At 40.8% G+C, this 16,875-nt stretch overlaps 2 protein-coding genes across 2 annotated transcripts in view; both read left to right on the top strand.

The window, feature by feature from the left end:
* The window catches only part of LOC128738867 (G protein-coupled receptor kinase 1), a 269,395-nt gene extending 261,946 nt beyond the window's left edge, over positions 1-7,449 (top strand). Inside the window, exon 13 of the mRNA XM_053834320.1 lies at positions 6,442-7,449. Within this exon, the coding sequence (XP_053690295.1) occupies positions 6,442-6,681 (240 nt within the window). The 3' untranslated portion in view covers positions 6,682-7,449. The remainder of the gene's footprint in view (positions 1-6,441) is intronic.
* A 7,066-nt stretch (positions 7,450-14,515) lies between these two features.
* On the top strand, positions 14,516-15,044 carry LOC128735233 (uncharacterized). The gene is made up of 2 exons (XM_053829728.1): positions 14,516-14,607; positions 14,699-15,044. The coding sequence occupies exons 1-2, from the start codon at positions 14,516-14,518 to the stop codon at positions 15,042-15,044; spliced, it is 438 nt and encodes a 145-aa protein (XP_053685703.1).
* The last annotated feature ends 1,831 nt before the right edge of the window (positions 15,045-16,875 follow it).

The following is a 16,875-nucleotide window of genomic DNA, read 5'->3' on the forward strand; positions in this document are numbered from 1 at the left end:
TTTTTACATGTCCCGTTTTCTCTTCTTTTCTGTCACGTTTATTCTATTTTGGCGTTTTTTTTCGCTTTACTCTCTGGTTTTCCTCACCAGTTTTACCCTTTTCGATGGGCCTCCTGTTGGGTTTTTCCTGTTTTTCTTTTCTCCTTTTTCTATTCTATTTTCCCATCTCATTCCCATACTCAACTTTTTCCTTTTATCTCCCGTTTTCTTCCCTTTATCGGTTTTCTTTTCCCTCTCTCCCTCATTAATTTTCTATTCTCTTTCAGTTTCTCTTGTTTCAGTTTCAGTTTTAGACTCGTTTTCACTCTTTTTCTTTCCCGTTTCCACCTTTTTTGTGAGGGATTTTTTTTTCTTTTTCCGTTCCGTCTTCCTCTTTCTTTTCCTGTACCGATTTTCGCCCTTTTCGATCCAAATTTTCCCCTTGTTTTTCTTTTTTCTATTCCATTTTTTGTCTATTCCAATCTCGTTTTTTATGTACTGTCCCATTAACTCCTTTTTAATTTTTTTTTGTTTTTTTTTTGTTTTCATCTGACAAAATGGACAGAAAAGGAAAGCAAAAGAAGAAAAGAAAAGGACAAAATACGGGTGTGGGAAATTAAGAAACAAGAACAAAAAATAGAGGATAAGGAAGAGAAAATATGAAAACGGAAGACAAGCGGGATAAAGTGGAGAAGAAAAATTAGAAGGTTACGGAAAACGAGAAAAAGCAGGACATATTGAGAGTAAACGAGAATTTACTCTAAATGAAAAATAGTAATGGGGAAAAATAGGAGTTGTGGGGAAAACAAAAAACGAGACAGGAAAACGGCCCTGGAAATGGGGAAAAACACACATGAAAGAGTAAAACAAAAGTAAAATCCGGACTGAAACATGTTAAAAAACGGGATAAGAAAGAGAAAACAGCTAAAAGAATAGACAAGGGAGCAAAGGGGGGGAAATGAAACAGATAGAGGGAGGACGGGACAGGAAAAAACGGGAAAACGGCACGGAAAACAACAAACATAGAAATCTAAACAAAAACGAAGACTAACGAGAGAGAAAAATCAAGCCGATAAAAAAACGAGAAAAACAGGAAAAAGAGGTCAAACAGAATTAAAAAAAGGAGAAAGTTGAATCAAATAGAGAAAGGAGAAAGTTGAATCAACGAGAAAACGGCAGATAAACAAAGAAAATCGAAGAGCAAAGGAAGAAAGAGTGTCAAAAACGGAATAAAGATTACAGAAATATTTAAAACCGGAGCATGTAAAAAAGAAAAAACAAAACAGTCGAAACGTCAAAAATCGAGAAAGAATGGAAAACCAAAAGAGTTGAAGAAAGCCGAAAACTGGAAACAAAAAACAAAAGAAGAAGGGAAGAGAAAAGACGAGAAACGGTACAGAAAATTACAAAAATAGAGCGAAAAATAAAAGGAAAATAATAAACAGGGACAGTAAAAATGGGACAGAAAAAAATGAAAAAACAATACGAAAAGAGGAAGCCCGGGAGGAAAAAGAAGAAGAGTGAGAACAAAAATCAAGAAAACGGTACGAAAAAGAAGAAAAAACGGCACAAAAAGCGCAAAAACACTGCTCTGCAGAAAAAGAAACGTACGAAAAAGTTGTCCGCAGATGATGAGCGAAGACCAGCAGCAGGTCGAAACTAACCCCGGAACGGACTAACTGGTATTTAAAAATCTTCATATTTATTTCGCCGAAAAACGTCGATTAAATCGAACAAACAAAAAAAGAACCATAAAAGAAAAAAAGGGACATAAAATGAGGGAAACTGGACATTAAAACATACGACAAAAAAGAGAACGGGACAGAAAGAAAATAAAATGAGGAGAAAACTGTAAACAGAAAACAAAAGGGACAAAACGGAAATAGAAAAATAGAACGTGACTAAAAAATAGGAAAAGCAGATCATAATAGGAAAAAACGGAATAGATGAAAGCAAAAACGAACGAAAATTAAGATAGAAAAGGAGTAAAAAAGCGAAAAAGGTCGAAAACCAGGACGTAAAATAAAGAAACAAAGTCCGAAAGTAGCAAAAAAAATGACAAAAAAAACAGAAAAAAGGAGAAACGGAGATAAACGGAGGAAGAAATACGAAAGATAGAACAGAAGAAATTTAGGACTACGGAAAAATGCGAAAAACGGGACAGGAAAAGAAGAGAAATTGAACAGGGAAAGAGGAAACAATGAACAGCAAAACAGAAAGGGAAAAACGAGACATGAATGGAAGCACGGAACAGAAAACAAGGGAAACCAAAGAGAAAAGGAGAATTATCTGTTTTACCTGTCTCTGGCTCTGTTGCGGTCCAGCGTAAACTATTTTGTTGTTGTTGAAGTAAAGGAGCGTTTGGTGAGAAGAATGGTCGACTGGATAAAACTGCGAAAGTTCGATATGAGGCCAAAAATGTATTGCGTAGTTCAATTGGTAAGTGAGACTCTAACCCACAGCCTCTCGGTTTGCGCCCAAGTGCGTGCGTACAAATGGTTAGACTAGAGGGACGGAAACTAGATGTGAAACTATCTACTACAGAGTGTCGTGTGCTGATAGTTTAATTGTCAAAACACTTGGGCGCAAACCGAGAGAGTGTGGGTTAAGGCCCAGACACAATCCCTGCGGATTTTACTACGTTGCGGCAATTTGACAGTTTTTCCATGGGTTTCCATGTCAAATTTCCGCAACATAGTAAAATCCGCATGCATTGTGTCTGGGCCTTTAGACCAGTTTAGACTTACCAGTTGAACTACGCAATATGTTTTTGGCCTCATTTACCTTTACATTTACATTTATTATAGTCAACAGAAGAAGTATAATCCTAATGACAAATATCTAATTAAAACATATATGAACTAACCTAGCACAAACATCTTTTAAAACAACGCTTATTGTTTTCACGAGACAGATTAAAATCAAACACTTCATAGCAGCTATTAAAAACCCGGCACATACTAAGCACTGGTTCGTGTAAGCCATAGTTAGTTCTTGAATGACAATTGACGAGAAAACCGTGCGAACGAAGATTACGTCTTCTAGTGTTGATATCTAGGCGACAAAGCAATTCAAGATAATCGATATTTCCTTGAAGGAGATCGCCGACGAAACACGCCCTAGCCACATTGCGCTTTTCTTCCAGCGGTTCTAAATTAATCGGCTTTCGTTACTCGGCAGGTTACGTGGCTCACGCCAGCGTAGGTGTCGCAGAGCAAACTTAATAAATGTCCTCTGAACTGCTTCAATCTGATGAATTGCATTTTGGTAAAAAGGTGACTAAGCAATGGCGGAGTATTCCAGCATGGGACGAACCAGCGAGCAATATAGAGATTTTAAGCAATATACATCCTTAAAGGTTTTCGCGAAATGGAACAGAAATCCTAGTTGCGAGGAAGCCCTGGATACAACGAAAGAAATGTGGTTCTTCAACGTTAGTTTCGAATCAAGCAAGACTCCCAAGTCTTTAACAGTTGTTTCGCGTTTTAGGGGCGTCTCGCGAAGGGCGTAATCGTGCAAATACATGTTACGTTTGCGACCGAAGCAGATGACCGAGCAATTGGACACATTGATAGTGACATCTCTCCAGATCCAGATCTCCAGGTCCAGGTCTCCAGATCCTGTTGCAAGAGATGTGCGTCATTAGGGCTTTTTACTGTACTTTATAAGATAATCTCGAACATTTGAGGATCATGTTCACGTCATTCATGTACAGCAGAAACAAGAACGGTCCCAAATGACTGCCTTGGGGAACGCCGGAAGTTGCTACGATGGGTGACGATACGTATTCGCCGATCTTGACTGACATAGTTCTGCCGATGAGATAGAAGCGAAGCCAAGTCAGCAGATTGTCGTGAATGCCCAAATCGTGGTATTTAGAGATAGTTGTCTCATGGTTTATACGGTCAAAAGCTGCAGAAAGGTCCGTATATATGGCGTCAACTTGATTCCCTTCTTGCATTGCACGGATGCTGAACGATGTAAAGGCAATTATATTGGTTGTCGTTGAGCGCTTTGGCATAAATCTATGCTGGTCAGAAGAGATGCAGTGTGAGCAATCTCGCATCAACTTTTCCAGAACGATTAGCTCAAACAGCTTAGAGACAGCACTTAAGGTAGCAATACCACGGTAATTAGCAAAGGTTCTTTTGCATCCCTTTTTGTGCACAGGGAAAATAAAGGAATCCTTCCAGCACTCGGGGAAACCTCCCATCGTCAATGATATATCGCGTAAACTATGATGCCACAAACGGTCGATGCAGCAAAGTTAACGTCATGACTAACGTGAGTAACGAATTCCAGTCCAAGTTAGTCAAAAAACTGTTCATAGCTTCAAAGTCGTAATAGACGGTTTCAGCATGGTCTAAAAAGCGATATTCGGATTTCAAATCCAGTGTCAACAATAGAGGTGGATGATGCCTGCAATGCTTGAAACGTGGTGTTGGGGCTTGCAAAATAGAACAACGTTGCCCTAATTCTTCGCTTACGAAACACAGATCAAGCAAACGGTTATTTGCATTCAAAATGTCATCCAGCTGGCTCAGTCCGGCTGTTGAATATGAATCAAGCAAGGACGGTGAAGCTGGACGAAACGAGGAACGAGCAAAGTCAGGAAAGCGGAAATTATTCGTATCGCTGTGCCACGAAACTGTGCTGAAGTTGAAATCGCCCACAATAATAATGCTATCAGTAGCTTCCATTTGAGAGACAGCCCATTCGAGGGAGAGTGCATGTTTGTCGATTACGCTGCTGTCATTGATACGGTCAGGTGGAAAATATACGACACAGATAAAAACCGTTCCAGATTGAGTCGATATCGCTACCCACAGATGCTCGACCGTCGTTATTTCGGGAGGTTTCAATTGCCAGGATTTGATGCAGGAGCGCACGGCCAAAAGAACTCCGCCGCCAGAGCTTTTGTTACTATTTAAGGCTGTCTGATTGTGCCGATAAACCGAGTACGTGTCGGCGAACAGCTGCTTCGATAGTGTGCTGTTCTTCAGCCAAGTTTCCGTGAAAGCATTGATATCGTAGCATGTGTCACTGCAAGCAAGCTGGTACCACCAATATTCTAGTAGTATAGAAGAACTTGCGATGTGGTGGCTGATAGAACTACTGACGTCGAGCTGGAAGGGGAGGCGATATCAGGTCGAGCAACGTCGCGAGAAGATGGATACTTGCCAAAGGGGGCAGCTTGGTAAGCCCTGATCCCAGCACTAGACTCCTATGATTGCAGAAACGATTTAACTGTGATAGGGTGAAACCGGCATCGGGCGAGGGTGAGCTAGGCAGATCAAGGGCTACCGAAGTTTCGCAGTTTCATACAGTCTACCATTCTTCTCCCCAAACGGTCCTCCACTTTAATAAAAGGAAGAATAATGAGAGACGAAAACCGAGAGAGGAAAGGGAAAAAAGAGGTCAAACGGGATGGTAAAAGGAGAAATATGGAACAAAAAAAACTGGAAAATGGAACAGAAAAAGAAGAGAAAAAAACATGGAAAATGGGCTAAAGAAAAAGGAAAAAACAAATAAAAGGTAAAATAAAAAGGAAGAGTAAAAGAGGAAAAACGGGAGATAGAAAAGGAAAACCTAAGAGAAAAGAGAAAAAGGGAGTCTAAAACAGAATAAAAAAGAGGAAATCGGAATATGATGAAAACATGATGAAAGACAGAACTGAAAATAAGAAAAAATAGAACGAGAAACGAAGGAAAATGGAATCATAAACAACGAAAAACGATACAAATGGAAATAAACGGAATAAAAAGTGGAAAATTGGACTGGCAAAGGGAAACAGCAGAACGGAAAAGAGGTAAAACGTGACAGCGAATAAGATAAAAAGTGTCAATTTTAATTTCAAGTAAAACTTTGTGTCTAATGTCGTGTTAAATTTAAAATCTGTTTGCATGTCCCATGTTAAGTACAATTTGAATTCCAATTCCAAGTCTAAGCTCAAATCCAATTTAAATCCAATTTATGCTCATTTTCAAGCTCAATTTCAATTTGCCGAGTTTGATGTCATGTCTAAAGCTAACATTCAGTCTAAATCATTCCAAATGTCGAGTCCAATTTCAACTTTCATTAAATCCAGTTGCAAAAACAAAAAAGAAAAATAAATTGGATTCGAAGTAAATTGCAATTTTAGTTTCGAGGAAACATAAATAATTCAAAACTCACGAATTCTTGAGCAATAGTACTTGTAGTATTGCTCTGTGGGGTTTTCAATAGGGCAGACTCTTTTCGGTACTACAAAACATCACTTCGTTATGGCTTTTGTGGGACACTTTTTGGGACACTTGCATATCTGGGACGCCTTGTCCAAATCCGAAATTGTTCTACATAATCTGAAACGTCCGAACTATTTCTATATTTTAATAAGGTCTTTATTTCAATTTGTTTTTCAGTCTTCTGAATCCTGGTTGTAGTTTCCCCACTTACTCCAATAATCTCCCTTACTTCTTGCAGGACGAAATCGGCCTCAAAGAGTGGGCCCTCTCGCTGCGCGGAGCGCACAAGGAAAGCCAAGAGCTGCTCGGTTCGATGGCCAAAAAGGCGGGCAAAATTTACGGCACCGAGCGGGAAGCGTCGAAGGCGAACGTACTCATCTCCTCGAGCGCAAATTCCGCCAACGCCAACTCGGGCTCGACCGGAGCCACCACCGGCGGCGCGCTCGGCCAGAAGAACGCCAACGGGTCGTCCAACTAGCGGTTACTGCTGCGATCTCGGTCCTGTTTCATAGAACCGAATCGTCTCAAGGAACCGCTGCTGAAGATGAAGTGCAAGGATACCTAAGCTTGCGGAGGTTGACGGTTGACATGACTCTTTGTAGTTAGCGGATTTTTCTTCTCGATTTTATTTATTCTTTGTTACATTTTTGAGATCCCTCATTCTCACCAAATGAGTACGGGTTCTGTTCTGCGATCGAGCGGAAACAAGTTAGAGGTAGTGTGGAGGAAGCAAAAATTCTTAGTCGGGTAAATGATGACAATGATAAATTTACTGCTTGATAAAAGCGAAACCGAAAGTGATGAGACATGAAAAGATAGCAAAATAAGCAAACACACAACAAAACAAAAAATCGCGCATCTTGACAGTGATATGAACAAAACATAAGGATACTATTCTAATCTGTAAGGCAATTAATACTATACACAAGTTAGCATTTGATGGAAAACATTACTAAAAAATAATGATTTGCTCTGGAGAAGAACATAGCCAAGCATTTCTTTCTACGATCGAATCAAAGTCAGTATTGCAGTATTGCAAAACACACACGGCGCTTTGTTGTTCCAGACGCCGAATTACAAATTAAATAGAAACCAAGAGAAGAAAAAAAAGAGGTAATTCATAGGATTAGCGAATAAATGTGTCAATTTAGTATTGTACTTCTTTACAAAGTGAAGAGGTGAGAAGCAAAGCAAGAAATTATTAGATCAATAATTTAGCGATATTTATACAAAAAGAAAAACAAACCCGATATACAACTGCAAACAAAAAAAAACAGAAAAAAAATCTAAATCATCTAGATAAATACCAGATAATGATAGGCGTATATCTAGAGAGCATGCGAAACGCAGTAAATCCGTTTATATAAATATTACTGATAAATGCAGCAAGCAAAACCATGGGCGTAACTATCCTAAAATATTGTTAAACTACAAACAAACACCGTCACACACACACACGGTCACAGTGTATGTGAGACAACAACAACAGCAAAAGAAAAAAAAACGTTGTTTGTAAAACGGTAGCCTTCGTTGTCATCGTTGTCGTCGTGATCGTCGTCGTGGTCGTCGTAATCCTTTGTTGTATGTATGTAACGTTTCAACTTGTTTTAGTTTCCAATTTTTATGTTACTTTTACACAATTTTCCCTATAGTAATTGTGTAAAAAAAAGCAAAGTTGAAGTTCAATATCCCACCTTCTTATATCTTTCTTCCTTTCTTAATTCATACAACAACAGTTAAAATACACAGAGAAAACATTTGTATAGCAATCTCATGTAACAATTTAAGTTTTATTGAACTCTTATGAAGGTTTTAATGACCAATTTGGGTCATTAAAACCATTGTAAGCGTGCAATAAAACCCCCATTGTGACTTGGGTTAGATCCGTAAGCGAACCTTCAACTTAAAAGTACTACACAGCCTTTTTACGTGTTTGTCTGACTGTCTGTCTGTATGTATGGATGTATGTAGGTATGTGTGTGTGTAACATGTATATTTTAAATGTAAACCTGTTGAAAAGTAAAACGCGTACTCGTTGCTATTGAGATGATATACGTCATTGTTTAAGCCAAAAAGTTTTACTATTCTATTATATACTCTAATCGAGCAGAAGAAGAAGTGAACAAAAAAACACGAGTGTCATCTAGTTTTCCAAAACCGATTTACCGTATCTCGTATTTGGTTCGTTTCATTGATTTGATTAAGTATTTGTAAACTAGGCCAACAAATTGCACCTCTAAATTAGTTCCCTAGTTTATCGTTTTAGCCACAAACAGTCTTTCAACTTTTCCAATCGACAAATCCAACAAATTAGTTGACGTTTCGAAAACTGTATAGGAAAATGCAAAACAATGATTGTTTTCCAGTTAAATTTTCCGACTAAAGTTTCACAGACTGAGCAACCACTCACGTGTAAACGTGAATCAAAACTCTTCCTCTTTTTGTTTTAATAATGCAAAAAATATAAAAAAAAACTAAATGAAGTTGTTGAAGAGAAAGACTATATAGGACAGAGAGCATCTAATTAATTGAAAAAAAGAACCTGTTTCCGGAACGATAAGCGCACGAACAATCCTTCTATTAATACTAATATTTTGTACTCTAAGACATGTTAGGAAGAAAAAAAACAAAGTTGTTTGTAGAGCTCTGTCTTATTTATCAGATGGTTTTAAACCGATCGGGTCCTACATTTTCCAACAAAAAAAAACAAACCTGCAAAATCTATTAATCTAAAGCCAACTATTCCTACACACACTTCTGCCATAAAACAAACAAAAAACAAACCAACAATCGTAGTGAGATCCACAATTCGATTAAATTTAATAATAGTTTTATTTTAGTGCAGCGAAAAAAAAGAAACGAAGTTTGAAGAAGAACACACAGAGAACTTTCAATTATTATAATTGCGTCATAAAAGAAGAAAGAAAATGTAATATTTAACAAGCAAAAAGCAGCACACTTCGAGAAAAAAAAGGAGTAACAAACAACTTAAGGAAATTATTATTAAACAAAAAAGAGTCGTATAAATTCAGCAGCTCACTGTTATGCAACACCAAAACTTTAGAGTAGATTTAATTTATCGGTTCTCTTTCACATCTCTTTCTCTCTCTCTCTCGCTCTCGCTCGTTCCATACACCGCATAACGCGCTTTATATTGAGTATATTTAATATGTATGTAGGACAAAACCTGCCCCCCCCCCCCTCACCCATTACACTACTAAACTAAACCAATTTGCATCCTTCTTCTGGAAGTGCACATCAATTCCTTAAAGAGATAGAATTTTTTCGCAATATTTTTTACATTTTAATTTTTGTCACTCTACGCTCTAGCGCTCGTTCAACATCAGCATCCGGCTCCTCATATTTACGTTCGTTCCTTCCGAAACTGGTGAAGTTCCATTCAAATTGCACTGGGCACTATAAAGTAGTTTGGTTTAATTTAAATTTCATCGCGATTTAGTTATTTTTTTCTGTGGACCAAACGAGTACGATACGTAGCGATAGAATATGCCATGAATAGAAGAAACTGTTGAACAGGAAAATTTTATAAGTTAGTAGTGCATAGAATCACACAGTAGGCGTATGTTGTCTAAGAAAGTTCTTCTTGTTTATGTCATAGCGTCGACACCGCCGTCAAAAAAAGTGCGTCGCGGATCGTTCCTACACACTCGCACAGAAGATCCCGGACTATACCGACTTTTCACGGTGTGCGATTGGACGGGACTCCCGCGGAAGAAGCAAAAAAGGCACAGACAGCGCTGATCGGAAAACTCATTCGAAAGTGGTGGCTCTTTTCACAAACCCGAACGCGAAGTTGTCATTGAAAGTAGGTCTGAAAAGTTTCAAGGAACAAATTGTACGGCGAACGAAAACCCGGCAGCGCTCAAAGAAGCACTAACGCGGAAATTTGCAAAAAAAAAGATCGTGCTATTGTGGATGATGAAGCGTATAGCAAGGTCCATTTCAGACGAATTCCCAGATATAAATTTTATACCTTTTTCGATTGACAGATCCTACCTGGCAAACTGTCGCTATTCAAATTCGACCAAACAGTGGTACAACGCCCCAATAGCGTCACAGTGGAATTTGTGGATTCCGAAGCTGGAGACGATTGCTAATAGAAAGGCGGATCATTAAGTGCTCCTTCAGAGTGCAAAAACGGAAAAATAGTAGAAAACCTGCTTAAATAACAACCGGAACAGCTTCGGGTCTCCAAGAAGATTTCGTATAGATGTTGGCTACAAGCATGCTGGACGTTGCAGTTTCCAAAGATCGGTAGATTGAGGATGATACCGACTGCTGCATGATCAACATTAGAAAGAGAAAAATCGGTTGAATGGCCTCAAGCATCGACGAGAAAGGTACAGCAGTGTACCTACGCTATGGAGGTATGTAGATGATTCGCAACAAAGTACGATTTTCCGTAGTAATTTCCACTTACCTACAGTTGTTGCGGAGAGATCACTGAAAAGAGCAAAATCGGTTGAGCTAGATTTCTGTTATAACGATACTAGAAACGAAAAAAAAATCATCAATTTTAGTTCCAAATCTACGTACATTTTGATAATGTAGCCAGGATTTTTATCTTGTGATGACGCCAGCAAATCCATTGCGCATTGCTTGAAATTTGAACTTGAATTCGAACGGCTTTGACTAATTTGGATTTAGTTTGGGCAAGCAATTTGTAGGTTAATTTGTATTAGAATTTTGACTTGAATTTTTGAGTTAGGCTTGAATTTTAACTTGAATTTGAACATGAATTTGGACTTCAATTTCAGCTTAATTGTAAGTTTGAATTAGGACATTAATTTGGAGTAAAGTTTGGGTTGAACTTAGGTCTGAATGAAAAACTCGCAGAAAAACTCCTAAATGACAGGATTGCAGTATTTTTATTCAGCTTTCAGTTTCACAGTGTTACATTATTGCATTTCTATTATTCTGATAATATCTCGAACTTTTCTCTTAATAGAACTGATCATATTCCGCACAGTTGAAGATGCGAAGCATGTTTCTTCCACTTTGAAGGCATTTTTTAGCACTATTGACTGTCCTAGAGCTTCGCTTAAGTCGTTGCTTGACAATTGCCCAAAATTGTTCAATGGGTCGAAACTCTGTGTTGACGTGGCTGACAGCGCGAAAAAGCGTTCACGTGGCTTTGACAACGTGACAAACCGTAATTTAATTCCGTCATCGTGACGCCCCCTTCGTGTCAGTACCCGTACCGTTTCCATCGATGTCGACCACAAACCCACCGCCAAATCTACAACAAACCTGTGATCAATTGATCATCCAAACGCAGTCATATCGTGCTCCCCCTCCAACCGTCGATGGTCGTTACGAAGCATGGCCGCGCTTCAAGGCCTTGTTTCAGGACATGATGCAACGATCGAACGCCGTTAAATTGTACCACCTGGAAAACTCGTTGAAGGGTGATACCGCGGGTGTAATTGATCTGGAGACGCTTCAGAACAACGATTACGAACGAACTTGGGAGATTCTAGAGGAGCGTTTCGGAAAAGGTTCCAAAGAAATCGTCGAAGGGTCTACGGAAACTAGTCGATGAATGCACCCGTCACGTCGACAACCTAGTCAAGTTCAACCGGCAACTAACTGGAATGTCGCAGTTGTTTGTGGTAACGCTACTGACACGCGCGTTGGACAAAGAGACCCGTGAACTTTGGGAGGCTTCGACCAATCAATCAGCGCTTCCAGAGTATGAACAAGTGATTGAGTTCCTGAAGCAGCGGTGCGTGATTTTGGAACGCTGTGAGACCACTACCCCTTTGGCAACCTCCAAAGTATCAACCGCCAAGAATGCTGTATCAAAGGGTGGATCGTCCAAATCTTCGCATGCAGCAACAGCGATACCGGAGTATGTGTGTGTGTGACTTTTGTACCGATCAGCATCCGAACTTCAAGTGCACGACCCTTCAAAAGTCCTGTGGAAAATGTGCCAGAAAACACCACACTCTTGTCCACTTTGAGCAGCGAGAGAACCCTGAGGTGAGAAAGAATGAGCCGCCCAAGCCAGCCGAATTGAATCCAGTACCAGCAGTGACGCAGCCCTTCAACGGGTCCTGTTCGAGTGTATTTCGTCCGCCAACCAAGCAGGTGTTCCTAATGACAGCGATGGTCAACGTTCTCTCCAGAAGCGGCCACATCCACCAAGTTCGAGCATTGTTGGACTCTGGATCGCAGATCAATCTGCTGTCGGATTCCGTTGTGAAGAAACTGAACCTAGTTCGGATGGGTCGTAGCTGGCTCGTACGACGAAATGGAAGAGAATTCTCCAGTGTGTGTGTGCCAACCTAGCTGTGACCGATGGATTGGAAGTGTGCTTGCAGCGGTTCTTCGAGCAAGAAGATATCGGCGAGCCAGCAGCGTTGACGACTGGAGGAACACTTCCAGCGAACATATCGTCGTGACGCGGAAGGACGATTTATGGTACAGCTACCATTTAGGGAATCAGCAAACCAATAGGGAAGCTCCAAATCCCTGGCGTTGAAGTGATTTCTTTTATTGGAAAAGAGATTGGTACGAGATCCAGACCTGAAGGTTCAGTATAAGGCACTCATCGACGAATACCAATCACTGGGTCACTGCCGTGAAATAAAGGAAGAAGAAGATCTTCCTGATCTCCAGACATATTACCTTCCGCATCACTGTATCTTGAAGCCATCCAGTAGCAGCACAAAGCTTTGTGTTGTGTTTGATGTGACAGCCAAGGCTAGCGAACTTTCTTTGAATGACGTGCTGATGACAGGACCAACCAGCCAAAGTGATCTGTTCAGCATCGTGCTACGTTTCCGAACCCGTGCCTACGTTTTCGCCGTTGATGTGTCGAAAATGTACCGGCAAATTTTCATCGACTCCTCACAAACTCGGTACCAGAGAATCTTCAGGCGAAATCACCCGTCGGAAGCATTGAAGGTGTTAGAGTTGTTGACAGTTACGTACGGAACTTCAACTGCTTCGTTTCTCGCCGTGAGATCGCTTATCCAGCTAGCGCGTGACGAGAGTAAGAATTATCCGGAAGCGGCCGAAGTGATCCTGAACGATTCCTACGTCCTGTCTGGCTCGATTTCGATCGAGTCAGCCTAGAAGTTACGCCGTGATCTGAAGATGTTGATACTCAAGGGTGGATTCCCTATCTGAAAGTGGTGTTCCAACTCGGAGGAAGTGCTTGACGGGATTCCTAAAGCGGATCGAGAAACCCCGGTACCCATTCAGGACTCCAATGCTAACGAAATGATGAACGCATTGGGACTCCTGTGGAACCCGAAGAAAGACCTGTTCCTGTTTCGCCACAAATCACCTGATTCGACAAACGTCGAGTCCTAGATCGCGAAGTTGTTTGGCCTCCTGGGACCTCGTGTCACCAGTAATCGTCGAAGCGGGTCAGCAGCGTCTCATCTCCTATGCAGCAAATCTAAGCTCTCTCCGTGAGATGACCATTCCTAGACTAGAGCTCTGTGCTGACTTATTACTGACCAAGCTGGTAGATAAGGTAATTCCAACCTTGAAGCTGCAGATCCGAGAAATCAGACTATGGTCCGATAGCCAAATAACGTTGGCTTCGTTAGGCTCCAGGCCTTCGTTCACAACCGTGTGATCCAAATCAACAAGCTGACTGAACACTGCCATTGGAGTTCACGTCAGCACGGACCAAAACCCGATGTGTCCCAAAGAATGAAACCAGCCCTCTTAAGCAAATGTCAGCTGTGGTGAAACGGTCCGTCCTTTTTTTGCGAAGCCTACTACGAGACCGGGCCGATAGAAGATGTTCTTGATGAGCTAATCCCTGAGTTGAAGGATGTGGTCGTCGCAAACCCGATTGTGACGAAACACGAACCCAGCTTCGAAATTTTCGATTCCTTTTACAAGTTGCAGCGTGTTTTTGCTCATATAGCACGCTTCGTCCGTCGTTTTCGAACTCCCAAGGCTGAGCGAGATTCGTGTAACCGATTGACCGTACAGGACACCATGCGTGTCCTGCAACAGACTGAGACGTGGTGAGATACCAAAGCGTTTTCCCGCGTTTCTGCCGTTCATAGACAACGACGGTTTCCTACGAGTCGGTGGACGTTTGCAAAATTCGAAATTACCTCTTGAAGCCAAGCATCAAGTATTGCTTCCTCAAAGGCACCGAGTAACGGAGTTACTGATCGAAAAATCCACGAAGAACGTCTCCACGAAGGGCAATCCAGAGTTTTGGCAGCCATTCGTCAAAAATTTTGGATCGTCAACGCTCTCGTTCAACTATTCGCAAGGTGATCCGCAATTGCCTGAGATGTTTCCGCATGAAGCCGAAGATGGCCCAACCGTTAATGGGAAATCTTCCTGAATCCCGAGTGGATATTGCCGCACCGTTCGAGTTATGCTGGGCCAATTTCAGTGAAGGAGGGCGAGTATAAACTAAGGATCGTGAAGGCGTACATCGCGTACATTGTTGGCGCATCCAAGGAGCTGCGCTAGCTACGGAGCCTATTTGATAGATTAACTACGAAGGCCAAAATAAATGATTTTCTACTACGCCGTGAAGTGGAATGGGACTTCATTCCACCGAGATCGCCTAACTTCGGAGGATTATGGGAAGCCGGAGTAAAGGTGGTAAAACTGCATTTAACCAGAACTCTGGGAAACGTGACCATGACCTTTGAAGAGTTTCATACCGTGCTGACTCATGTTGAGTCAATCGTCAACTCCCGACTATTGTACTTTTCGTCTGATGATCCGAATGATCCACAATCGATATCTCCAGCTCATCTGATGTTTGGTCGGCCTTTGGAGCCGATGCCCAAACCATCCTATGCGGACGTTCCAGCCAATCGTTTGACGTGATGGCAGTACCTCAATCAGCTGCTGGATCACTTTTGGAAAAGGTGGTCTAGACCTAGAGAATACCTATCCACTTTGCAATCCAGAGCGAAATAAACCAACAGACAACCGAACATCGACGTAGGCACAGTGGTTAACATATAGCTGAACCTTCTCGAAGTTGCTCGAGACAACCAGTATGCCACGCAGGTAGTATAAATACGGACGTTTTAGCCGAGAGCAGTCAGTCTAATTTTGAACATTGTACCATGAAGATCAAATAAAAGTAAATAGCAGCAGTAGAGAAAGGGTATAAAGGAAACCACCGTCATTCCATCATACTTCCTTGGAGCGGAATAAAGGCAAATACCACCAGTTCTTTTAAGAACTATTTTTGAAGAGTGAACACAGAGAACAGACAATTATGTTCATATAAAATATCACGTAAATGATGTGTAAGCTTTTGAACAAGACGCTAGCGACATCTCTCTTAAGGCCCAAACACAATGCATACGGATTTTACTACGTTGCGGATATTTGACAGAAAACCCATAGAAAAACTGTCAAATTGCCGCAACGTAGTAAAATCCGTATGCATTGTGTCTGGGCCTTTAGGGTGCACCAGTTGCCCGATATTCATGTTACCAAATTTATTATATATTCTCGTCATAGTCTACATGTTCGGAATACTGGCAACTCTTATGTTAGTTACTGTAGCAACCCAGCAACGGTTGTAGCAACGGATCGATTTTGTTTATGTTATTTGTTGAACACGGCTAAACATTGAAAACAGAAACGAAATCGTATTTCAATTTATTGTTATTTTAATAAGTAAGGCAAATATGCATCGTATTTAGTGTTTTTCCATATTGTATTGTACCATTTCATCATTACATGCAGCAAAACCCCACCGCGGTGGTACAAGCAGTGGACTTTTCTTCTTTGAACCAGAAGTGGACTTTTGAATCTTTGAACACCGAAAAACCTCTACCACTTCATAGAAATTCGCCGGTGGTGGCGCGTTTGCCTTTGATTCATTGATCACGGAGATAGCGGCCGCTAAAATCGTGGCCTGTATGCCAATGGCTCCATCACTTTTCAAATTCGTAATCGAAATCAAGGATTTAAAAGGAAGTAGTCAAATATTGCTATTTTTTATTAATGTTTACCTTTATTTTAAGTGCGATGAATTGGGTAAACAATACGTTAGTTGCTGTAGCAACTATATTAAATGCTTTGGTGAAAATACGACGTAAGCTTTGATATGCGTTGACAGACATTAACAAGAAAAGCCCATTCTGTTAGTGATGTGAGCGCCACGTAACGGGAGCATTACCACTTATTTTCAAAATGGCGGCTGAGCTTTTACACACGTGGCGGGTTTAAGATGAATGTCTGTTCTCTGTGGAGTGAAGTTTTTCTCTTGATTGCCAATTCCGTTGCCATACCTTCGGTGTTCATAGTCCACCGCAAGCCGTCCCCAGTTTTCAGTGCGGACAGAAAACAGTATAAATAAAACAGAGACAATTACTACGGGCGGAAAAAACTTTAAGCAGCGAGGATTAGCTGGAACTTGCCTTATTTCGTGATATTTTCATATTATTCAGTGCTATTCTATCGCTACTAATCGACTTATAATAGTCCCAAAATCGCTGGAAAAGCCTCGTGCATATATCGAACACATTCAAACACATTCTCAGTTTCTCATAAACCAGTCATGGACATCCGTTTTGTGTTGTTTTACTATAACCAAGCTCTCATAAACTGCTTATTGCATTTTCTTTCCGAAATAGCCAATTTTTATCCAAGAAAATAGCAGCATTTTTCCAACATGAATTAAAAAAAGAAACGCTTT

Source organism: Sabethes cyaneus, chromosome 2, assembly GCF_943734655.1.
Source record: "Sabethes cyaneus chromosome 2, idSabCyanKW18_F2, whole genome shotgun sequence".
Taxonomy (NCBI): Eukaryota; Metazoa; Arthropoda; class Insecta; order Diptera; family Culicidae; genus Sabethes; species Sabethes cyaneus.